We start from the raw sequence: 25188 nt of genomic DNA on the forward strand, positions 1-25188 counted from the left end.
CTTGCTGACCTTTCGGTGCACAAAGTATCACCCAATCACCTCACTTATCATTTGCCAGGGAAATATGAGACATCTGCCAGGTGATACTGCTTTCCAAATGCTTTTCCTCCCCTCCCTTCTGCCAGGTGACTTGCCCACAAGACCTGTGTCCATCCCTGTGGAGCTGCAACACAGTGCTCGAATTTTTTTTCTGCGACGAGCACCCACAGGTGTTGCTTTACAGCAATGACTGTCAGACGTAACTATATGCTACCAAAAAAAAACGCCAAAAAAAACACGGAAAAAGTGTTTCACTGTTTCTCAGTCTTAAACTTGCCCACCACGTGAATGCCATGGCACGCTCCTCACGCAGGCAGCAGCAGGGAAAGCCACGCGGCCCCGTTGCCTCTGCGGTGGGCACATCTCTGCACCACGGTGTGCTTTCAGCGTCCGCCTCCCCTCACACGCGGGCTCTTTCCACACATTTTCTGCCGCAGCATCACACGCGGTGATGGCAGGGGCGGGTCTGGGGCTCCCCGGCCCACACGCAGCCAGCCGGGGAGTCGCTGGAGATCTCATGGCCGTCATTGGAAGCACTTGCCCCGTAAATCCCAGCTGCAGGCGTCGCCTGACAGGAACCGAGAGGAATTAACGCGCGGTGACACTCCAGTAACGGGGAGATGGCCCAGGGAGCGTCTGTCGGGAGTAGGTGACCGCCCTCAGCGAGGGCTACAACTCTCGGCACCCTCCACTGCCTCCATCACCTGGAGGCGTGCGCGGGCGGGACTACAGTTCCCGGCAGGCAGCGCGCCGGCACGGGCACAGCTGTTCCGGGCGCGAAGGCGCGCTTCCGGCGTGCTGAAGCGGAAGGGCTCTTCGCTCTTCCGGGCGGCCGGCGAGCACTGACTCCACGTGAGGGGAGCGGAGCGGCCCGGCCCGGCCCGGTGTGCCCGCCGGCATGGCGGCCGTGCGGGTGGAGGAGGTGCTGGCGGCCGCCGAGGAGCAGGAGGCGGAGAAGCGGCGGAGCGTCACGGTGGAGAAGGAGCTGGAGCTGGAGTTCGACCTGGGCAACCTGCTGGCGCTGGACCGCAACCCGCCGCCGGCGGCGGGGCTGCGCGGGGCCGGCCCGCGGCGGGAGGCGCTGCTGCGGGCTCTGGCCCGCGACAACACGCAGCTCCTGGTGGCCCGGCTCTGGGAGCTGCCGGCCGAGCGCGCCGGCGGGGCGGGAGGGCCGCTAGTGGCGCGGCTGCCCGAGCCGGCCTTCCGCCTGCCGCGGGAGAAGCCGCCGCCGCGGCCGCGGCCGCCGACCCGCTGGGAGCAGTTCGCGCGGCTGAAGGGCATCCGCCGGCGCAAGAAGACCTCGCTGGTGTGGGACGAGCAGGCCAAGGAGTGGCGGCGGCGCTGGGGCTACCGGCGGGCGGGCGGCGACCCGGCCCGCGCCTGGCTGGCGGAGGTGCCGGAGGGCGCCGACCCGGAGGAGGACCAGTTCGCCCGGCTGCGGCGGGAGAAGCGGGAGCGAGTGGCGCGCAACGAGCTCAACCGCCTGCGCAACCTGGCCCGCGCCCACCGGGCCGGGACCGCCGTCCCTGCCGCGCCGCTCCACCCCACCGGCCACCAGAGCCGGGAGGAGCTGGGCCACGTCGCCCGGGTCGCCCGCGTCTCCACCGCCTCGCTCGGCCGCTTCCAGCCGCGGCTGCCCAAGGAGCCGGCGGAGCCGCCGTCCCGCAACGGCGGCAGGAAGCGCCGCTTCGAGCCGCTGCTGGGCAACCTGGCGGCCGAACGCAGCCGGCAGCTGCAGCTGCTGCGGGACATGGGCAGCAAGAAGCCGGTCCTCGACATCACCCGCGCCGTCAACAAGCAGCTGCGCCAGGAGGAGGCCGAGGCGGCCGCCAGCAAGGGCAAGAAGCAGTCGCAGCGGGGGAAGCGCGGCCGCCGGCAGCAGCGGCCCGGCCGCAACAGCAAGAAGAGCGGAGCCCGGCGGCAGCAGCAGCAGCGGCCCGCGGGCAGCGGCGCGGCCGGTGGCAAGAGAAGAAGGCGTGAGGGACCGAGGGGCTGCGTGCAGCGCGGGGCTCGGGATGCCTGCCGAGGTGCGGGAAGGGACTGTCACTGCCAGCCTCATCCCCGGGGCTCTGTTTCTACACCTCTTTGTCAATAAATACGCCGCTGTGGCCTTTTTAAAACGTCCTGCGTTCGGCTCTTAGCTGGCAGTCAAGGAGGGCTGTGTTCTCCGTCCCAAGGGGAGCTGAGCTGGTGATGTACCAAGGGGGCTCAGGAGCCCCAGTTCCCTCCAGGCTGGCAGGTTCACAGGGACAGCCAGGTTACATTGCTTCGCAGCTGGCTGTGGCTGTAGCATTTCCAGGCAGGACTGAAGCTGAGCAAAGCTGTCCCCTGCCCAGGTAGCAGCGACTGGGGGTGGGCTGCTGGTATCACTATGAACTGTGTTTTGATCGGGTAACTGGCTGCTCAGGCACAGGTACAGTCACAGGATGTGGCTGCTGCTCTGGGCGAGTGGCCTGACGGTGGAGCTCTTGCTCTGTCACTCAGCTCCTGCCGCTCAGCTCTGATATTCCAGTGTTACCCAACAATACGAAAAGGTATCACCAGCTCGTTTACGAAAACATGAAAACTTACTGTAAGATTTATTGCAGGACCGAAGAAATTGTACAGATTTCCTAGAGAGTTCTGTTGATTGAATTAAGAAGTAAAAGCTGGTAACCAGCCATTTAATACAACAGAAAAATGTGTTGAGCAGCAGGTTAAAACCTAAATTTCTCCCTGTATTAACAGTAATACGTCATTTCATAGAAATAGTTTCACAGTTGGTTTTTTTTTTTTTACCTAACAGTTTGAAAGCAGATATTGGAATTTATCTCAGACTTCTGCTTATTATTCTTCTGAACTTTGTAGTGTCTCCTGTATGCTTGAAATAAAAAAAAAAACCAAAAAAACAAAACAAACAGTTTGCTGTCCCAATGTGTGGCTTGGCTGCAGGAAGGATGCTGTTCTCTGGGACTGTTCCTGGTAAGAGGGGGAGTAAAACAAGTTCCAACAATCTCAAGTAAATTAAGTTCTCAAACTTACAAGTAGTAATCTTGTGAGTGGTTAATGATAATGTAATATGTCATTATTACATTATTATTACTGCAGGTGAGTTTGTGGAAAAGCTGGGTGGCTTTAGCAGTTCTGTTGTCTCATTCTGTAGCCGTTTGGTAAGATGGCAGTTTGAGCACAATCAAAAAGCAAAACCTCTGTCTCTGTAAAGTGGCTGCTGGGGGTGGAAGGGGTATGTACGCCTTGGAGCTGAAGGGATTTCGGCAGCATTGGCAGACTGACTATGGTACTCAACCTATGGGCTTTGCTTGGGATGTGCTGCTCGCCTCTTAAATGTTTCTTGCCATTGTGCTGAGCAGTCTGCACCACCGCAGGCGGCTCAGCAGTGGCAGGAATGGTCTCATGGACACAACTCACTGAAATCAAGCCTTTAGTATAAGCAGCTAGGCAAAGCAGGGGCAAAAAGCACTTGGAAATGTGGGTTTTTTTTTTTTTAAAAAAAGAAAGTTTTGAGACCATTCATCATCTCCTCATGCCTTTGAAGACACACTGGCCAGAATCCCTCAGAAGGGAAAATACCCAGTGTTCACAGGGGCTTCCACAGAGGCACGTGAATTCACTGAAAGGGTTGTGGAGCATTGGAACAGGCTGCCTAGGGAAGTGGTGGAGTCACCATCCCTGGAGGTATTTAAAAGATGTGTAGATGTGGCACTTAGGGACATGGTTTAGTGGTGGACTTGGCAGTGTTAGGTTAAGGGTTGGAGTCGATCTTAAGTGTCTTTTCCGACCGAAAGAAGGGTCTTTTCCGAATCCTAAGATTCTATGTGCCAGAGCACTGATTGTCACCCCATTTCCACAGGGCACGTCTTGAACCTGCCCAAGCAGAGAGCACGGCTTTGTTTCCACGCACCCCACCCCCGATTAGTGTTTTATGCTGCTGACAATGTTACCGGTGAACTTTCTGAAGCCAAGGAAGCCTCGACAAAAATCCTGGCAGCCTGTGCGTTTCCAGCAGCGGTGAGGGAACCCGCGCAGTGGTGCGGGCGCTCCGTGGGTGCTGCCGCTTTCCGGCGCTCCCGAGCGGACACCGGTTTTAGGGCTTCAGGCGGGGGCCCCGGCAGGCCCTTTGGAGCTGAATGAGGACAGTTCTCACGTCAGCCGTGCAAAGTCCTTGGTTTTGGTTAACTATGTGACCGAAGCGGGGGCTGGGAAGCCAGCGGGAGCCGCGCTGCCCCGGCGCCTGCGGCGGGAGGAGGCGCTGCCGCCGGCTCGGCCCGCGGCCCGCACGGCCCCGCGGAGCCGCGGCGATGGCGGCCGGGCGGGAGCGGGCAGCCCGCCTGCTGCGGCAGCTCCAGCGGGCCGCGTGAGTGCCGGCGGGCCGGGGCGGCGGTGCCGGAGCCCGGGGGAGCCACCCGTGGGGCCGCCGGTTTTCCGCCCTTTATCGGCAGGTGCCGGCAGCGGGGCGGGGAGCGAGGCCGGGCGGCCGCCGCGGTTTAACAGCGAAAAGCAGCGAGCGGTCCCTCCCGCGGGCCGGGGGGCGGGTTGTCTCCCGGTGCCGCCTCCCTGGCGCTGACCTCCCGCCTGGCACCGGCCCCCCGCGGGCCGGTTTCCGGGGCGCGCCGTGTTCTGCCGCCGCGGGAGCCCGGCTGCCGGCCCCGGGGCTCCGGCGGTGCCCAGCGCCCCTCGCACCCGGGCCCGCTGGCGGGGCGCCATGGGCGGGCGCATACAGGGGGCTTTTGGGCAAGGACAGATTCGGTTTTCTGCTTTAGTTTTTCATTTAACTATGTCGTTTGTGTGTTTTTTGTTTGTTTTGCCGTTTAACTAGATGTCGGTGCCCGAGCCATTGCCACACTTATTCCCAAGGTAAGATGTAATTTGTGTCTCCAAAATAATTCTGCAGGAGACCATGGCCCTCTAGTGCTGTATGTATCGGCGTAACCTGGGCAGAGGGTGCTGGCAAGAGGTAGGAAAGAGAACACTTTATAAGTCTGTTATTTGGCAACTGTACAACGATGGTGGTTATTGTTGGAGAGATTCACTGTTTCCACGTAAGCCACAACTAAAGCATGCCGTCCCTCTCTCCCCTTACCGTGAGGCAAGTTGATCAGAAATTTGCTCTGGCTGCTACTACTGCTGTCAGCACCTGAGCCATCTCAACTTTAGATCTGCTTTTGAGGGGAAAAATACGCATCTGCTGCATTAGGAAAGAAACAGGAGGCAATATGGATAAAAAGGAGCTGTTCACAGAGGTCTGCTTTGGCTCAGGGAATGTAATCTCCGTAGGCTTTTTATACAGTCAGTCCCAAGAACGTAGCTCGCTTAGACCAGGGTTGTGGAGCAGCAGGAGAGCTGCGCCAAGTGGCTGAGTCACCCTGGGAGGAATTTGTGTTTGCCTTGACTGTTGGAAGGCTATGGGAATGGCTATCTGTAGTGGTCAGTTTCCAGATCCAATAAAAATTTGTATTTTGAGCCATAATTTCAGCAATCTGTAATTCTGAGTGGCTTGGTTTCACATGCTTTACTTAAGACAGTTTTTGAAGAATTGCCATTAACTTTTGACAGATGGAAAAGCTATATATATGTGCAGATATTTGTTTTGCCAAAGACCATCCTAGAGCAAGACAACAGCGCAGCTGAGAAATAGAATCTCATTCTTTTGCTTTTCTGCTGGATGACCTACTCAGTCAATTCAAACTAAGCCCTTGCTAAATAGAAGTCTTAGTTAAGAACCCTTTCTGTAAGTCTTAGGCAGCGATTGAGCCTATAATGTCGTAAGATGGTATCAGTTCAGTAAATAGTGGGAATTGATTTAACAGTGACTGTAGCAGAAAAAAAAATGTTCATTGTGTTTCTTGTCAGTGTTCGAGGAAACAGTGCAATTTTTGAACTCGATAAAATTCTTCCTGAAAGTTAAGTTTGGCTCAAGAATATAACAGTGAAGCATCTATTATACTATCGGAAAGCAAGAGAGTAAATGGCTTGGACATGTTCTTAGCCTGTCAAATTAATGACTGAGAGTACAGCAGACTCAGACTCCAGGAGAGGTCAAACATGTACAGCCTGGCAAGAGATGGCAATGAAAGGCCTGATAGCAGCTGGCTTGGGCTTGAATAGAAAGTGCATAAAGGATTTTAATACATCTATCTGTTACTGTTGTGGGTCAGTGCTTCAGTGCACCCCAGAGTGTCTGTAAGACTCATTATCATGTCTTCACTCATTGGATCTGAATCCAAATCACATATTTTCAATTAATGTAGCAGACGGAAGGCATGACTTCAGCAGAAAGAGCAGAATGCCTCACCTGATCTTTTCTCGCAGAAGAATAGGCTGTTTCAGTTGATGCAGTTTGTTTCACTTTGGGGCAAAATCAGGATATGCAAGAAATCGAGAGTTTTGTGGTAATTTACACAAGAATGACATGGCAGAGAGAGGATGTGACTGAAATACTATCCTTATAAATATCTTCTCTCTTCTACCAAATAAAGTTGATAGTGACACACCGATTCTTATTAAAACTCGATTATTAGCAATGCATATAGTTTCTTAATTTTCAAGCAAGCTATTCCATTTTCACCTGCCAGTTCAGGACTAGGCAGAAATAAAAAGACGTGTAAACTCCTGTTGGTGTTACTCTCACACGTACAAAAGATGTTCTCTATCCGAGTGCATATGGAGGATGTCTCATGGATTTGTCTTAAAAGTAGTTCTGAAAGTTACCACGTAGCCCTTACACATTTGTAGCAGCTCTCAACCTGTATGTAGCAGCCTGTGTGCTCTGCAGATGCTCAGTTCTACTTACTATGTGCTGTTCTGGTCTTTGCAGACTGCAAACAAATTCTCCTGCCAACTTCCTGCTAACTTACTCAGTTTTTATAGGAAAGAATTAATTCTTGAAAGAAGGAAAAAACACACTTGTTTCACTGCATTGTATGAATCAAATTAAGTACTTGGATCATTTAATCTCACAAACAACAAGGGGTGAAATGGGTAACTGTTAGTACAACAAGCCAAGATGACCTGTGCAAATATATGTGTGACTTTAAAAGCAAAAGAGTCTGTCAACTCTAGTATTGACATACAGATTGAAGTTGCTTTTTGTTTCCTAATTTTACTGTTTGATTTCTTTTCCAGTCCCTGAACGGCCTACCCTGGGAAATACAGACTATGCATTTGAGGTAGATTTAATAATAAAATATATTTGATTTAAAAGTAGTATTTTGTGTACTTCCAAATATGGCATTTAACAAACATTTACATTAGCAAATATTTATATTTCACTTGAACTGCTTGGGACTAGATGCCATTTCTCCATTTTTCAAGAAAAAAAAATATGTTCTTTTTTCGTAGATGGCCATTTCAAACATCCGATATGGAGAAGGTGTTACTAAAGAGATTGGCATGGTAAGCTTCCATAGTGTAAGTCCATCACTGATGAAGAGTTATTTGTCTAAGAGGGCTGCTGGTGCTATCAATCCATTTTATAAGAGAAAGCTTATATATGGTGTGTCTGAATCTCCACTGCTTTGTAGTATGTGTAGTCATATCTACCAGTGTGGAAAGGCCAGAAAATACTGTTGGGTGAAGAACAGAAGCATTTTCCGTCACTGTTGCTGTGGTATAAATGAGTACATGAAATGCAGCTTAGTGGGTAATTAGACCGTGGGTGATTTGCCAGGGTTATGCAACAATATTTTTCTCTGAAAGGGAATTTAATTCAAAAAGTTTTGAATCCTAGTGACTCACCAGGATTTTCTCATTAAAATGAATCAGAGATTTTCCATTAAGGTAGCTAGATATTCATTCAGCTCTGAGTTTGCACTGTGAAAGTATGAAATTTTTGTTTCAGCAGTGTGAGGTGATTCACCTGAGTACATTGTTCCAGTTTCCCTTTATCATTGGCTTTTTTCATTTATCATTTTTTCCTCTCTTTTTGGCATTTATGGCATTAACAGTTCTCTTTTTTATTTGCAAATTTGTGAAGTAAATTAATAGCCAGATAGTAAATGAAGTTAGACAGAACTTCTGTCTTTAAACAGCATTAGGATTATTTAGAATTGCATGTATTTTATAGCTGTTGTGACAATTAATTTAGCAAAGGTTAGGATGTAGTATTATTTTTCTTCTTTTTGCCACCTTATTTTGATTTTTTATCAATAAAATAATATCCAATATTCAATGTTCAAGATTTTAATGCCGTGCTCTGGCAGGCAGTTAGGGGAGACCTAACCTGTGGAAAAGCATCTTTATGTCACAGGAATTGTGTAGGACAAAAATATTTTGAAAAAATATTTTACATTTTACTGCAGTCTTAAGTGGTTCCGTGTGGTTTTCACTTGTTCAGCATCTTTACTGGTAGTTTTACTCTGTCATAAGACTTCAGCTATGTAAGTTGGGCAGCTTTATACTTTATGCTGTTTTCTGCACCCTGTATGTATGTGGTTAGTCTTCTTTAGCTGATACTGTTTCAAAAATTGTACAATAACCTACTATTTTTAGTTTGGTTTTTTTATTATTATTAAATGGTTCAGTTGATTTGGATTAATATTTGAATAGTTCAATGTATGATTTTATAGAAGTTTGTTTGGTTTTTTAATTTCGTCGTTATTGTAGGACCTGCAGAATCTTGATGCTAGAAGAGTTTGTTTGATGACAGACAAAAACCTCTCCCAACTCCCTCCTGTAAATGCAGTATTGAATTCCTTGGCAAAATACGGCATAAACTTTCAGATGTATGATAATGTCCGGGTGGAACCAACAGACCAAAGGTACTACTTCTGACAGTGCGCTTCTCTCACAGCATGCCATACAGCTGTTTGAACACCTCCTTCTGACCTGTACACTGGTCTTAATAGCTAGTTTCTCTGTGTGATGTTTTTCTCCTGACTAATTCGAAAGCTCTTCTTGTTTTCCAAGTTTCCTGGATGCCATTAAATTTGCTAAAAAGGGAGAGTTTGATGCCTATGTTGCTGTTGGAGGTGGGTCTGTAATAGACACCTGTAAAGCTGCCAACCTGTATGCGTCCAGCCCTACATCAGACTTCTTGGATTATGTCAATGCACCTATCGGGAAAGGGAAGCCTGTCACTGTCTCCCTCAAGCCACTTATTGCAGGTAAAGCAAGAGGAGAGTATGTGGAGAGTGAGGGCTTGGAGAAGAGAAGTCATTCTGCGCTCTGTATGATATTTCTACTGAAATCAGTTTACCATGACTGTTCCAGCGTCCTTTGGGCTTATTTCTCCTCTCGTTGTGTTCGGCAGCAATTTTGCTATTTACTTCAGTAGAGGTAAAATAAGTTTTTGCCATTAGCTTGTTTTGTTTAGCTGAGATTGACTCCTTTTGCTGAGAAAAGACATCAAAGTGGCAGCTTCTCTTTGACCTGTTGGCTTCAGATCAGTGATACCTCTGAGATTTCCTCGATCCTGTATTTTTGGTGGCGTTACTATTGTGGGTTTATTTATTTATTTTGCAGTATTATGTATTACTTATTATTTATTGTTATCCCAATTCTTCCTTTTAAGTTCCTACGACATCTGGAACTGGAAGTGAAACCACTGGTGTTGCCATTTTCGACTTCAAAGAACTAAAAGTAAAAACCGGTGAGATTTTTTTTTTTGTCTGCTATTCAAAACAATTGCTTTTCCAATGTCTTCATTATTTCCCTGCCTTGAAAGAAAGGGATACTGCATGTCATTTCAGGTGTCGTTTTGTTTGATTCAACTGCCAGGGGCAAATTTGAAGAGCTTGCACGTTTCCTCCTCTAATTAAATATAAAGCATATTAACATAATGAAATACCTATATAATGCAGTAGATTATAGTTTGAAGGCAAAACAGGAAACTAAAATCTTTCAAGTTCTTAAATGACAGAAAATGTTAATTGCAAAGGAAATTTCTACTTACATTCAGGGTCAACCAACTGTTCCTTATTTCCTCTGTATTTTTCTTTCTGCTTTTAAGACTTCTGTTCCTTTGTTGTGTAATTGCAACCAAATGTTCCTTTTCCTGACTTTTGAAACCTCAGGCCTGAGATGCTGCATGAGTGAGGGGCACTGTCTTCCTTTGGTCTTTTCATCTCTGGCAAATAAAGATTAAGTCTAAACTGTCATCTTAAGCTTCATAGCTGTTTTGAGGTTTTAGTTCTAAATGTGTGGATTTTATATGCCACATAGTCTACAGTACTTGAGACCCAAATGGGTGTGCTAAGGAGCTCTGACTATAGCTCTAGTCTGTATGTAATAGTCAATCAGTCTGTGTGTGTCTGTATGTCTCTCTCTCAAAGCTACATCTGGGCCCTCTTAACCAAAATATGAAGGCCTGGTTATTGCAGATGCTGAAGACAGCAATTAGCAATAGCAATTGATTGTATACGCAAATCAGTCTTGTCCTCTGATTGTTCACAGAAGATACAAATCTAAGAATAATGCTGCAGATGCCATTCAGCACAGACATTTTGAAAGTACGGGCTGCTCAGAGAGGGTTACAGATGGAGAATGAGCATTGTCTGGTATAATTCACTTCAGGCAACAGCCTCAATTCATATAAGTCTCTTACTGGGACTTCACCATCAGTAAGACTTAGATTCATAGATACTTCTTCCTCTCCCTTCTCTCTCTTTGCCTTTATCTTTGTAGTTTCAGATCGTTTCCCGTCATTGTTGTGTTTTGAACCTTAAACCTTGTCTTGTCCTATTTTGTTGCAAAAAATCTTTAACTCGTTTTCCTCACATATATTGCAGGTATTGCTTCGAGAGCCATTAAGCCAACGTTAGGCATCATTGATCCTTTACACACGCTGTCTATGCCTGAGCGAATAGTGGCCAACAGTGGCTTTGATGTGCTTTGGTGAGTTTTCTGTGTAGGCTACTACTTGAATTTATTACAATTTTGTATTTTTACTATGATGTAGAAAAAATACATTTTAGGAGAAGAAAAGGTTGATCTTTTTCCTCCCTTTCCTGTTCTTGTTTAAGTGGTCTCCATTATACTTTCCCCTTTCTTAATTTCACTACCTCCGTCGGAATATATGGAAACAAATCACTCAGTTGCAGAAATTTTAATGTTTTTGCAGTGCACTGGAAAAACTGTTTGCTTCCAGGATGGTGGTTGTCAGGAAAGAGAGTCTGGATGTCCCTTTTTGAGAGATCAGGTAGATGATTAATCACAATTGTGACAGCATTTAGCATGTCTCATAGACATGGCAGGGAACAGAGAACAAGGATTTTCTAGTACAAGCCACAATGTGTCAACAAAAATTTGTGAAGGCTTGTGAGATACTGGCATGTCTTAGCCCAATTATGACCATCTTCAGAACCTCTTTTATCATATGCTTTTTACTTGGCACAAAATTTTCTTCATCTTAAATCTGCAGCTTTTAACTGCACAAAATGCATGGAATTTTCTATTTGGAGGGCCAGAGCTTACTTTGCTTCTGGGTGCTGTGTATTAAAGTAACAGATGTGTAGTGAAACTGTGTGATTTCTCAAGCTTTGTGACCTATCCTGAGCTACAGTGTCTGTAATGGAATCGAGACATTTTTTCATAAATGAAAAGGTCTGTAGTTTTGTACATCTAAATGTAGCAATGTAGGCAGTGCCTCTTCTTTATGTAGTCAGATTCACAACTATCTGGCAGGTGAAACTGTTGGTAGTTTCACTTAGTTTAAATATCATACTCCTAATTTTTTTAAAGGTCAATACTTTTAAAAGAAAGGTACTCTGTGTTTGTTGGAGAACGAAGCGCGCTAGAGGTGCCTGCCCAGCATTCTCCCAGTTGTCTCTGAGATGGCATTTCTATGTTTGGCAACACCAGAAGTAAATAAGAAGAATCTGTATTCAAAGGACAGCAAGGCAGTACAATGGAGCTCTCTCACTTAAATAATTTGGGTTTTAATCTTTCTTTTAGTCACGCTCTAGAATCGTACACGGCTCTTCCTTACAACATGCGCAGTCCCTGCCCTTCAAATCCAATCAGCCGACCAGCTTACCAAGGCAGCAACCCCATCAGTGATGTCTGGGCTCTTCATGCTTTGCGCATTGTGGCTAAATATTTGAAAAGGTAACACGTTTAACATCCACCCCCTTCACAGTAAGTTCAGTCTTCAGTACCCAAAAAGGGATGCTTGGAAGAACTAGAATTTTAGGTGAAAATAAGGCAAACTACTACATTAGGCCTTCATTTTGTAGCCCGGATTTCTCTTAAATAAAGCAAAAAGGTTTTCAAATAAAAGTGAAAGTAAAATTTGGGTTACCAGGTTTTCTTGGGGAGGTAGCTTTTTGATGCCTCTGTGAATCTATGTTAAAGTCCTCAATTAAAGGTATTTCAGGCTGCTCAGCTAACATGGGAGCAGCATTCACACATTTTTTGAAGAATCCCCTTACTATGACAGTAAAGGGGAATATGTAACAAACTGAACAAAATACTGCTGGTGTAATTTCTGAGACCATCAGTGAACATTAAGATGATTATACATACATCAAGAAGGTAACCACATGCACTTACAAATGCATGTACTGAAAACTAGTTCATACGTAGAAGACCTTCAATTTAGATTAAGTTTTGAGTTAACTGGGAATTGCTTTCGATGCCTACCAATAAAGTTTTAGCCTATATACAGCTTATGTTTACCATATGCACTTCTATTAAAGATCAATGTGGGTTTTTTTGTAAAAGACTTTTTACAGTACCTAGCTAGTCAAAGTAGCTGTTTCTTGTCCCTGTGGAATGTGTTAATCAGATTTTTTTCTCCATCTTGTCAAACTACACAAGCAGCCTGATGCAGATGAAGACAAGGAACCCTGTCTTCTTCCTGCATAGATGGTGAGGTCCAGACCACCACCTAATGAGATGGTGAGAAAGCTGGAGTGATCTTAGAGTTGTACGTAGGATTGCCAAAGCTCCCAATTAGAATTGTTTAAACCACCACTGAGGTGAATATGGCTAAATTCACTCTATTTACTCAGTTTTTGGAAAACTGAAAGGAAACTTGCCCTTGAGTGAACCAGTTTGATCTACTTACTGATCCAGAAGCAGGATAGTTCTCTGACTGAAACGTGACTTGATTCTATTTTCAGCATTTTCATCTCAGTTTATCTTAGAGGTTTTTGTATCTGTCCATGAAGAAGCCCTCTCTCCCTTCTGCATCCTGAATTACCAATCCATTTCTGAATTCACTGGTATCATTGTCTCCATGGTGCACAGAGCCGTCAGAAACCCTGAAGACCGTGAAGCAAGAGCCAACATGCACCTCGCAAGTGCTTTTGCTGGTATTGGTTTTGGCAATGCTGGTGTTCATCTCTGGTGAGTACAGAAAAGCATTAACCTTCTCTAAGGTCAGTTTCTATCTGGTGTTTGTTTCAGATCGTCGAAGACATCACTGTCTTTGTTGCTGAATATATAATAAGACATTGTAGCTTGGCCCGTGGGGCAGAGGGAGCTGAGTGTTGTGAGAAATTGCTGGGCTCTTGGCATTTACGTGTATGAGGATTGTGTGTTCTTGCTTGGGATACTCAAATTCAGTCATGTGAAAATTCTAAAATGTGGCCTTCTTTACCTTCCTTGGTGGTAAAACCTATAATTAGGGGGAAAATAAAAAAAACCAAAACAATGCTATTAAAGTGTTGAATTTCGTGCCAGGTGTTCTGCAGTGAGACAGCAATGAAGTAATCTTGTGCCATTCCTGAACTAATGCAATTGTCTGTAAGTTTGTCTGTGGGATAGGTCTTCAGCAGGCTGAAATGAACTGTAATTAATATTGCAAGGCAATGTAGTTTCATCTAGGTGAAAATCTCAGAGAAGCAAAGCCTAAGCCTGAAATGTGTGGAGAAGTTATTAGCAGTCATTCTCTTCAGAGATCTTCCTTTCATTTCTTTTATTAGAGCAAATCCACTCTTTAATTATACTTGAAAGTTAATGTTTATTTTTCTCAGGCAGTGTGATCAGGTAAGGATGCAGATTATGCTATTTTTGGCGTATTTATGTTACTTTAGTCACTGAGCATCTTTCAGTCCAGTTAGTGGAATAATGTAACTTCACACTTGCAAAGTAAGGAGGTACTGTTTTTTTACAGCTAGGTCCCTAAGGTGCATAGTGGTGAGGATTGTCTGTACCTGATATCCGTACCATATCTCTACCTAAATACCTTTTGAGTACCTATACCTAAGAGACTTGCATACAGAAGACTGACCGCACAAGAGACTGAACACATATTTTCCAAATACTGGGAGAGCTGCCCTAACGACTTTCTCTCTACTCTCTGTTCCAGCCATGGAATGTCTTACCCTATTTCTGGTTTGGTGAAAACTTATAAACCAAAGGATTATAACGTGGATCACTCTTTAGTGGTAAAACTTGGTTTATCTTTGGTTTTGTATTATACATTTCAGTTATTTCAGTTCTCTGTTATCTCACGTTAATGAGCACAATGAAGTTGAAAGTACATGTCCTGTCAATGTGATTTTATTATTTTTTTCTTTCTTTTTTTTTTTTCTCCCAGCCACATGGCCTTTCTGTGGTGCTGACATCCCCAGCAGTGTTTGCTTTCACAGCACAGATACATCCTGAGCGGCATTTGGAAGCTGCAGAGATACTAGGTAGGAATCTCTATGGATAAATTTTATTCATACAAATGGAATTCTTTCCAAAATGTCTTGTTGGGAGTGGAAAAAAAATGCGTGCAAGCAACTGTAGTTGATTGTTGCAGGGGTTTTAAGTTTGAAAAATAAGATTCTGGAGTCTGACTGAGTTACACATAATGCAAGCTTAGGTAGAACAATGCTAAATTTTGATATTGGATGATGTAGTTAGAGAAGCAAGCTGGAGAAGTCTACTTCTTGGCTAGAAAACTGGACAGCTGAATTTAACTGTAGAACTGTTACGAATCAGGAGACAGTAGCTATGATTGGCATCTCTCTTGGTGCCTTATGGAGAGTAGTTACTTTAGAGTACATACCATAAAACAAACCAGTACTCAGACGCATCTTTTAGCTAAAAGGAAGCATTTTGCTTAACAAATTCCCCGCTGTGACAATGAATTAAGATGGAGGGATGTTCTGGATCAGTCACTGCACACAACTGTGGGTTTCGGTCTTTCTAATGTAGTCCTAAGCTTGTTTGTTGGTGTTGGAATTTCTCCATGGCCAATGTCAAGGGAAAACATGGAATAGCTATTCTGTGGACATGTCTGTGATGGCTCAGAAGTAGGTTAATGAACAAATGGCCTTTTCTGCTTCTTAGCAGAATAAAAGTAAATGCTGTAAGCTGACAGCTCATTTAAAGATTACCTTTTCATACAGTGCTTTGTTATCTGTGCAACCCATCACCAGAAGGTGTCCTAGAGAAAGGATACCTCTTCTTTGCACCCCCAGCATGACTGTGTGTAATCTTGGAGCTGTTAGCAGTCTAGCTGTGACAGCATGGCTCTGCAGTGGGCTAATTTATTTATATCTAAAGTCAGGGTTTTTTTGTCTGCTCTGGACTCTGTGTTGTAACTAAACTTCTGCTAATACCCACACTCACTAATGAGCAGTCACATGTGCAGCCATGTAGAGAGAAAGTGGTTAGGGCAACTCTCCTGGTGTTCGGAAACTTTGTGTTCAGTCCCTTGTATGGTCAGCCTTCTGTATGCAAGTCACAGCAATCCAGTCACATGTATGACTGCCTTGTGTAAGTAATCCGAAAGCATTGTGGGTTTCAAGAAAGAGTGGGACTTTCATATAGACAATGAAAATATCACTGTATTTTAAAGAGGATGCAATACAGCATGGTCAGAAAAACTACTTAGGGAGAAAATTCCGTTTATTTTATGAATGTTGGCTGTGAAGTTTATTCAGCCTTCCTCTGAAGCATGCCGTCCTGCCTATGGTCAAAACCTGAACACAAACCTAGTTGGAATCATATACTAAGCTACAAAATGTCTGTATTCCTACATCATTAACACACAACTCACAGTAGACTAAGAAAATGTTTCTGGGTAACTGGCCAGCACAGCATATCAGAGAATGTGAACTTTGGATCCTTGATTTTAAAACAAGACGTTGAAAAGCAGTTCCTTTAGGTTTTGTGGTATGAACTGCTGCCATAAATTCTGTCTCTAAAAACTCTGTTAATTTACTCAATAGAAATTTAGACTACATTATTGTCTGCCTTGCTGTAAAGGGACTCTGCCGAAAACATGTCATGTGGAATTGAATTTGTAAATTCCCACCTGGGGTGTTTACTTCTGATTCCAGTCCAGAGTCCAACTGACTACAGTAGCTGATTCAAATCTGTCATGTTGCCAAATGCAATGACTAAGAAGGTGTTTTATGACATGAAGCAGATTACTAAATAGTTATGTTGTGTGTATGTACAGCTGTGAGTTTGGGTACAGCCAGAAAAGGCTTAATACCTCCCTGGGTGGATTCTTAAACAGTTGAAATAGATGTGCGTGTGGCCAGAAATTTTCTAAGTGCAATCAAAAACTGATGTATCCTTTAGGTTGAGCAAAAAGAAAGTACTAGAACTATAGCAATGTTTTAAAACTGCCCTTCACATTTGCTGTCCTTTTTTTCCCCTCCTCCCTTTCCCTTTTACTTTACTATCTGAAGATAAATATGTTCCAGTTACTCCTCTACAGCAAAACCCTGGATAAACTCAGACTGCCTGGCATAATCCCAATAGCCTAAGACTTTGTACAAGACTCTGTCATACCTGATTTATCAATTTCTCCCAGACATTATCTACTACAGTGCTGCCAGTCTTACTACCTGAATGTCTGAGCTCCTCAAATGAGCTTGTTGGTCTCCTGTTCACTTAACCCCCTTTGAATGTTACACTGAACTGTGTGAGGATCACAGGAAATATTTTTCCTGTAGCTGTGTTGTGCTCTTACTCATCTCTCAGTATGATCCTTGGACCTAACATATTTCTGATGTAAGATCATTGAGGTTACACAGAGAACAAATTTAGCTCAGCTTACTTTGAAAAGAAATCATGTGGAGAAACCTGTGTCATCTATCTGGACATGTTTTTATTATTACTTTTAAATAAGTCCTGACCCTTCATTGAAGAAGGGGAAGCAAGCTATTCTGTAGGAAATACTGGTAATCTTTCATTTTATATTGATGGTTTCATTACTGTTCAGTAGATATTTCAAAGATGCCAGTTCTTGCTCTTCAGTCCTACGTTACCTTACGCAATTCAGCACATATTCCAATAACATTGTTTAGGATTTACTTAGCCCCTTGAACACTGCCCTGCCATCTCCTGTCTTTCTCAGCCCACGTGCTCTAGTCCTCTTCGAATGTGTGATTCAACAGAATATTCAGTGGTTTCCGTGTCCTCTAGATGTCAGCAAACTCAAGGCCTTAAAGTTAGCATTTGGCACACTGTCCATAAAAATAAATGCCTTTGACGTTCATGCGTTAGCTTCTTTCCTCCCAGAAGTTAGTCAGACTGAAAAGTGCTTCTCCCTGTAAGCACAGAGAGAAAGGAAGTTAACCTCATGTGGCAGTTAGTCGTTCTGGCAGCAGCTACCTGCTTCTCCTGATCTTGTTTTATTTCACCTTTTACAAACTATTCCAACTGCGAAATGAAGACTGATTCCTCTTTTTACTTCATGTTGCTTTTAGGGCAGTGGCTGTTATGTATGGATATGTATTCAGCTGATATTATGATTAAATTAAGTCCAGAACAGACTTCCTCCGCTCTCTCCACCCTACAGTCAAGGCATTATGTCTTATTTTAGGAGCTGACATCCGCACTGCCAGAATCAAAGATGCGGGGTTTATTTTGGCAGACACGCTCCGGAAATTCCTATTTGATCTGAATGTTGATGATGGCTTGGCTGCAATTGGTTATTCTAAAGCAGACATCCCTGCATTAGTCAAAGGCACTCTGCCTCAGGTAAGACAGAAAGCAAACCAGTTTTTCTTGTCAAATAAAATAGAACAGGTTTTTCAAAATACCAGTGTTTCTCTTCAAGCAGATGTTATTTCTAGTCCTACATGAAAACTATTAACATGGAGAAAATTATAGATAGTCAACTGTATTTTGTTTCTCTGCGCAGTTTAGGTTTTTCTTTTCAGTGAGATGGAGTGTGTGCTGCAGTCTGTTCTTTGCACAGATTCAGAAGGAGTGGCTAGATATTTGTTGGGTTTTTTTACACGTCATGTTTAAAAAAGATGATGTTTTTCATAGACCTTTGATTTTTGTAGAAGATACTGCTTTTTTGTAACTATCTCTTAATTATATATGCAGGATGAGTTATAGATAAAGCCTTAATATCAAGTGCTGTCTGGTAAGAATGATCAAGGTCACTTTGCATTAAACTTTTCCATATTGAGAAGTTGCACTTTTCTTCCCAGATGGCTTTTTTGTTCCATTAACCCCCATCAGAATTTGAAATAAGGTCCCCTGGGATGATATAGATTAAACTTGTAATACCCTTTATTGTTTCAGTGCTCACAAAGACACAGCGAAAAGCAACCCACCACTCTAAAAGCAAAATCCAGTATCTTCCTTGTAAAAAGACAGTTTGATTCATATGCTATGGACTGTTCTGTCTACTTAGGATTTATTTCCACTAAGTAGCAAGGGAAATAAACACTACAGAGAAAGTGAAAATTTTGGCTAAAAGGTTATTAACTTTTTACAGCAGTACCTCTTACCATGTCTAGTTCCTCTCATTCATAAATCTCAGAGCAACTTGTAACAGAGGGTAAATATTAATATTCCTATTTTATACCTGAGAAAATGACACAAAGTTGCAACTATTTAGGGTCACATACAACAGAGCAGTGGCAAAGCCAGGAAGAAAACTAAGGTCTCTGAGTGCCCATCAAATAGGTTATGCATGTAAATTGTTATGGGGCATTTTTGAGGTTTGTTTTGATAAATATGTTCCTTTAAAACAATTGGGTCTGGGTCATCACAAGCACAACATCTCATAGAAGGCATGTTTTGCATAGCTGGGGGAGGGGGAAGGTTCTTCACCAGAAGATGTTGAAGGGATTTTTTGTTTGTTTGTTAGCTTGGCTCAAATTGACTTTTAATTCATTTACTGTCTCTCATGGCATTGACGATTAATTGTACTGTGTAAAATGAGATGACCTAATAGTTTCTCAAACCTGATTTTTGTATATGAGAAGTAACACGATGAAAATGTATTCGTGTTCCTTAATAGTCCATTATTACCCCCAGAGGTAGTCCGTACAGTTTAATCTTTGGTATATTTTTTCTTTTCATCTTGCAAGAGTTTTTTTTTTGATTACAGCACTGAGCCGTTCGCCTCAGCAAGGCGGTGTGGAGCAGTGATGATAGCACTAATAAGTGTGGGGGTTGTATTCCACACAGTGGAGTGCAGGCTGCAGGAAAACAAAACTAATTACTCTAACTGCTAGGATTTGGGATGGGAATTCTACTGGGACAAACATTTCCACTTGAAGTTAAAACAGAATTTTATTTTCCTTTCTAAGTGAGTCTATCAAAATCGATCCTATTTACAGACAACAGTGAGTCTAGCAAGGAAGATGCTGTCTCAAGGTCTAAGGTAACCGGCCTTGTGGTGGTGTTTGAGAGGAGATGGGAAGGACTGAAAATGAGGGAGGGTGGAAGGGCTGTTCTCTAGCCCACCCACTGCCTGCAGACATCCCAGGGGCAGCTACAGTGAGGCTGAACCACTCATGAGCCAGGAGTTGCTCATTTTTAGCACCATTCCAGAATGCACTGAGTCAAACTGGGTGAGCTGGGCCCCTGCTGTCTAGGCACCTGCAAATATCAGCAAGGTTGTTGTGCAGAGGGAGTGCTGGTGCCTCTGTGTCCAGGCAGACAGGAGGAGCATCCGTTTGCAGCCTTCTGTCAATATAGCTGGGAAATGCTACAGCCTGTCAGGGCGATCGTCTCCTGTCACCCTGTGTGACTTTATGGATAACTGTCCAGCTCGGTGCACAGGGCTGCAAAACTGTAATTTGGCCCAGAGTGTCCTAATACAAGCTTGATGAATTTACTGAGTACTTGAGCACTGAGTTGTTGTATTTTGCATATTGTGAGTCCAAAAAAAACCCAACATACTTTTGCCATAGTGCTGTTGGAATTTTCCATTTGGTTTCCAAACTGCATAGAGGAATCTCAGCCTTTTCTTTGGCTGGATCTGTGTGCATAGCAGTCACTGCTGCTGCACCAGCAAAGCTTCTTGTGTGGATGAAGTTATGCACACACAGCTGCACTTTTCAGACTCGTCACAAGCCGTGCTAACCACGCTGAGCCTGATTATGAACTGTGAACATCTCACAGCTGACTCCCTCACCATGCTAGACCAATATTTCACTAAGTTCACAGTGCAGTGGCCCCTCTTGCTGTGTAACCACATCCAGCCTGTCGACAAATGGCAGCCCCGCGGGTTGGGGGAGCGGAGCGGCTGCAGCTGCAGCTGCAGCGTTGCGCTGCAGCAGCGGTGTGTGCTCTGCTGCAGAGGCCGGCTGAGCTGAGCCTCCCCCCGAGGCGGGGGGGCTGGAGGAGCCCCTTCCCCAGCATCCCAGTTGGTGTGTGAGGCAAGTTCCCTAACAAATGACATCCACTGTCTCGCATGTGAAATAGGGGCAAAAAATTTAGAGGTTTTGCTGAGACAGCCTCTCCCACAGGGAGATGTTGAAAGAGGTTGTAGCAGAAGAAACTCTGTCTTGCCAAAATACACTGCATTCATCTAAAGTTTGCGTTGCTGAGGGGCAGCGCGTTCCTAGTGCAGGCCTGGCCTCTGTCTTTGCAGATGTTTGTAACGCTCCCCAATCTTTCAATAAATGTTAAAATTATTTTTAAAATCATAAAAGTACTAATCATTACCAGTATGAGTACATTAATGTTAGGCCCTTTCAGCTGAGTGTTTCTGCGGTAACTGAATACCTACAGTAATACAGCTCCTCATCCCCAGTAGTGTGGGGCTTTTCTGAGTTGCCATCCCTGCCTTTGTGGTTATTTTGTTCAGCCAAGCAGTGGAGCATATACCCGAGTTTCATTTCAGTCAGTGGAACTTCAGCACCCAAAAATTCTATTGAATCACCGTCCAAATGAAGACCAGCCACAACTGTTTGTATTCTGATCCCAAGGTGCCAGGCTATTTATTAAGCAGTTTCACTACCATCCATTCACTACCATGTCTCTTGTTTCGGAGTCTGAGTTGCAAGTGCTGTTTACGCTCCCCATTTATGGCAGTTCCTGGGCTTTTGAGAGATGTTAATATTTTGAAAATCTTGGTCCCTAAAAATTGACCTCCTAGTTCCAATGCTGGTAAATGAATTTTAAAATGGACTATATATCCAGGATACTACCCACTAGCGTACTGACGTCTGTGACTGACAGGACGTGTGTTTGAAGTACTTGGCTTTGCAACTGAACTGCATTTTAATCTTACTTCTGTGGATTTAATTGTAGGCAATTTTGACTAATATATTCTTGCAAGTACTGTACAGTTGATGATGCTTCAACCCTAATTATTTGATTACTTATTCGCAAAACCTTATTATTCTCTGTGAAGGACATTAGTACAAAGGCACATAGTTCAGCTACTGTTTGATTAATTTTATTGGCAACCTGCTGTAATCCAGTTTTTCTTTAATCTTGCAGGAGAGAGTGACTAAACTATCACCGCGTCCCCAAACAGAAGAAGACTTATCTGCCCTCTTTGAGGCTTCCATGAAGCTTTATTAGCTTAAACATTTTGTTCCAAAAAGTGTGCTCTATTCTAACAAAAAGGTAATTTCTTATAGCTATGAGGCTGAAATTGTTTAGAGAATGGAAGAACTTGTGTGTCTTTGACTTCTGTTCCATTGTATGCTGCCAAAAGGTCAAGTAATTCATGTTCGACTAAATAGCACTCTGAAGTAAAGGCTTGACTGTGTTTTTTTTTTCTTGCTCAGTAGTGAGTGGTATTAACTTGTATAAAAGTTGGAGCAATCTTCTCGCTTTACTGAAGGCATTCTTGTGCGTTAGAGGTGGTCAAAGGTGGAAAAAAAAATAAGGGATATTCCAAAATATTTTAGAAATCATGGTTTTTATTGAAATTGTCTGTGATTTTGTTTTAAGAAGTCACACTATTTAAGAAATAATTAGGAGCATTTTTAAATAGGGAAGGGAGTTACCATGTGGAAAATGTCAGCTTGCTGTGTTCTGTTCCACTTTATCATCTTTTTACCATCTGACTTCGCTAAAAAGGCTACCAAACTGGAGTACTTTTTGTTGTTTGATTAAGAAAAAACTTACACACTTCACCCATGTTTGGAAAGGGCTTCCTAAAAGTTTGCTTTGGGTTAAAATTTTGACGCGTGTTTATCTTTCCTTTTAAGATCTATATGAAGTGTTCGTAGGAGGAGCAAAACCAGACTAAAGCATGGTCACACGTTCAACAGGAGCCATGTAACAGCAAGACATCATCCATCATGGTCATTTTGTCTCTGTGGAGGCAGCAGCTCCCTTTTCCTGTGGCGCTCAGTGGAAAGAAGCCATCAACTGTATCTGGCTTCTCTGTGAAGCAATTGCTTCCGCTGAGCTCCTGCAGGTGCTGTCACTCAGAGCGCAGCCACCGCTTGAGGAAGTGGTTCAATATTAAAAAGTGGTGGTGTAGCATATGGCTGCACAGTGCCCCGCAGGGAGCGCAGGTTAAATGTGGGAATGAGTGTGCACATTCAGAGCAGTTAACCAGCTGGTTGACTGTCAACTGAGAAAGGGAGAAATGAAACTAAAATTTTAATACTACTTTTCTTTTTTTAAAAAGCACACGTGGTTGTGTGTACAGTTCATTTAAATCAGATTCTGCTTCATGTAGGACCCTTTCAGCATCTGATTCATCTGACTCATGCAGCTACCACAGCACAAGAAGAACGCAAGAAGGATCCCTTAACTTTTCATGTGCTTGTTTCTTTCTGCTGGAGAGGGAGCACTTTTCAGTCACACTGTTGAAGTAGAGGGCTCTATACTTACACCTTTGCATTCTTGTGTTTGTCTGATAAAACTAGTGCTATCCTAGAATCTGAGGACAGCTGCATACTGGATAGTGACATTGGATCTGGTTTAATGCTCAGTTAAAGTAGGTGGATGGATACTGGTTGAAGAGTGGAGATTTTCTTTTTAACCACAGAATGGGTTTAGTGATCGTAGGGACTGCACTGCCAGTATGCCTCAGCCTGTGCCGGGACACACATTTGATTTCCATGTTCTTCTGAATCTTGTACTCTGCTGAAATTGCCCGCAAGAACCTCTATCACGAAGGCTGATGTAATAGCAAGGGGCAAGGGATTCACTTTATTATATTGTGCAAAGCTACCATGTTTGAAAAAAAACTTTTTGTCAGACCCTTTTGTGTATAATCGTTTGGCCTGTCGGCTGTGTTTGGGGAGAATATACTTTCTGGGGAACTGAACAGCACGTGGGTTTCGTCGCTGCAGTAGAGCACTTTGATGGGCAGGAATGTAGGATATTTCCTTCCAGCACACTTTTTATTTGAAATTTATGACAGTTCTTTCAACTGGCAGAACCTTACATTTAACTTCCTATACCAGGTAACTCAGATCTCTTGCTAGTTTTTAAATTAAGCCTCACACCCTCCTCTGATAAAGTAGGTTTTATCTGTCTTTTATAGATGAGACAAAAGGTTTGGTACAACACCTAACCCGCTATAAGCAGATGGTGCTGTAAGAAGGGCTGTCTCGGTTTCCCACACCCCTTTGGCAGCATGAAAGTCTGTGACTGGCTTAAAGTGGTTGTGAAATCCCACTTATGGACATCAGCTACAGAATTATTCTCCCATCACACCAATTATTAGTTACTAGCGCAAGTTTTCTGAGGAGAAATCAAGGAAGCCCAAGCCACCCCACAGTGCTGGCTTTAAAACAGTGATGGTGTGACAGGGAGGCACGCTCTGGCTCTGGGCAGTGGTAGTTTTACTCACAACTGAAGAGTTAACCAGAGTTTGTCATGTATTATCTTGCTAAATTACTCTGTACGGAGACAAACTAGTTGGTCATATAGAATCATAGAGTCATAGAATCGTTTGAGTTGGAAGGGACTTCAAAGATCATGTAGTTCCAACCCCCCTGCCATGGGCAGGGACACCCTCCACTACACCAGGTTGCCCAAAGCCTCATCCAACCTGGCCTTGAACACTTCCAGGGATGGGGCATCTACAACTTCTCTGGGCAACCTGTTCCAGTCCTTCACCACCCTCTGAGTGAAAAATCTCTTCCTTATATCTAATCTAAATCTCCCCTCTTTCGATTTAAATCCATTGCCCCTTGTCCTATCACTACATGCCCTTGTAAAAAGTCCCTCTCCAGCTTTCCTGTAGGCCCCCTTTAAGTACTGGAAAGCTGCTATAAGATCACCCCGGAGCCTTCTCTTCTCCAGGCTCAACAGCCCCAACTCTCTCAGCCTGTCTTCATAGCAGAGGTGCTCCAGCCCTCTGATCATCTTTGTGGCCCTCTTCTGGACCCACTCCAGCAGCTCCATGTCCTTCTTGTGTTGGGGACTCCAGAGCTGAACACAGTATTCCAGGTGGGGTCTCACGAGAGCTGAGTAGAGGAGCAGAATCACCTCCCTCGACCTGCTGGCCACGCTTCTTTTGATGCAGCCCAGGATACGGTTGGCTTTCTGGGCTGCCAGCGCACATTGCCGGCTCATATTGAGCTTCTCATCCACCAGCACTCCCAAGTCCTTTTCCTCAGGGCTGCTCTCAATCCATTCTCCGCCCAGCCTGTACTTGTGCTTGGGATTGCCCTGACCCACATGCAGGACCTTGCACTTGGCTTTATTGAACTTCATGAGGTTCTCACAGGCCCACCTCTCCAGCCTGTCAAGGTCCCTCTGGATGGCATCCCTTCCCTCCAGCGTGTCCACAACACCACACAACTTGGTGTCATCTGTGAACTTGCTGAGGGTGCACTCGATCCCACTGTCCATGTCACCAACAAAGATGTTAAATAGCATTGGTCCCAGTACTGACCCCTGAGGAACACCACTCATCACTGGCCTCCACTTGGACATTGAACCGTTGACCACAACTCTTTGAGTGTGACCATCCAGCCAATTTATCTGTCGAGTGGTCCATCCATCAAAACCATGTCTTTCCAGTTTAGAGACAAGGATCTTGTGTGGGACAGCATTAAATGCTTTGTATAAGTCCAGGTAGATGATGTCAGT

General features: G+C 44.4%; 2 protein-coding genes across 2 annotated transcripts; both read left to right on the forward strand.

Annotated features, from left to right (window-relative positions):
• The first annotated feature begins 937 nt into the window (after positions 1–937).
• Positions 938–2134, forward strand: RRS1 (regulator of ribosome synthesis 1). The gene has a single exon (XM_086609318.1). It carries the CDS (start codon positions 938–940, stop codon positions 2132–2134), a length of 1197 nt encoding a protein of 398 aa, XP_086465444.1.
• Positions 2135–4337: 2203 nt separating this feature from the next.
• Positions 4338–21742, forward strand: ADHFE1 (alcohol dehydrogenase iron containing 1). The gene is made up of 14 exons (XM_086609364.1): positions 4338–4393; positions 4856–4893; positions 7162–7205; positions 7378–7431; positions 8641–8795; positions 8944–9140; positions 9548–9625; positions 10764–10869; positions 11929–12081; positions 13225–13323; positions 14288–14366; positions 14519–14615; positions 17750–17907; positions 21622–21742. The coding sequence occupies exons 1-14, from the start codon at positions 4338–4340 to the stop codon at positions 21703–21705; spliced, it is 1398 nt and encodes a 465-aa protein (XP_086465490.1). The 3' UTR covers positions 21706–21742.
• The last annotated feature ends 3446 nt before the right edge of the window (positions 21743–25188 follow it).

Source organism: Tauraco erythrolophus, chromosome 3, assembly GCF_009769465.1.
Source record: "Tauraco erythrolophus isolate bTauEry1 chromosome 3, bTauEry1.pri, whole genome shotgun sequence".
Lineage (NCBI taxonomy): Eukaryota > Metazoa > Chordata > Aves > Musophagiformes > Musophagidae > Tauraco > Tauraco erythrolophus.

Bases quoted from the DNA above. Each gene is read 5' to 3' on its own strand.
- RRS1 (XM_086609318.1), top strand. From the start codon at position 938: ATGGCGGCCGTGCGGGTGGAGGAGGTGCTGGCGGCCGCCGAGGAGCAG.
- ADHFE1 (XM_086609364.1), top strand. From the start codon at position 4,338: ATGGCGGCCGGGCGGGAGCGGGCAGCCCGCCTGCTGCGGCAGCTCCAG. The intron at 9,141-9,547 runs GTAAAGCAAGAG...CTTCCTTTTAAG, and splicing joins CCTCAAGCCACTTATTGCAG to TTCCTACGACATCTGGAACT. The intron at 14,616-17,749 runs GTAGGAATCTCT...GTCTTATTTTAG, and splicing joins GGAAGCTGCAGAGATACTAG to GAGCTGACATCCGCACTGCC.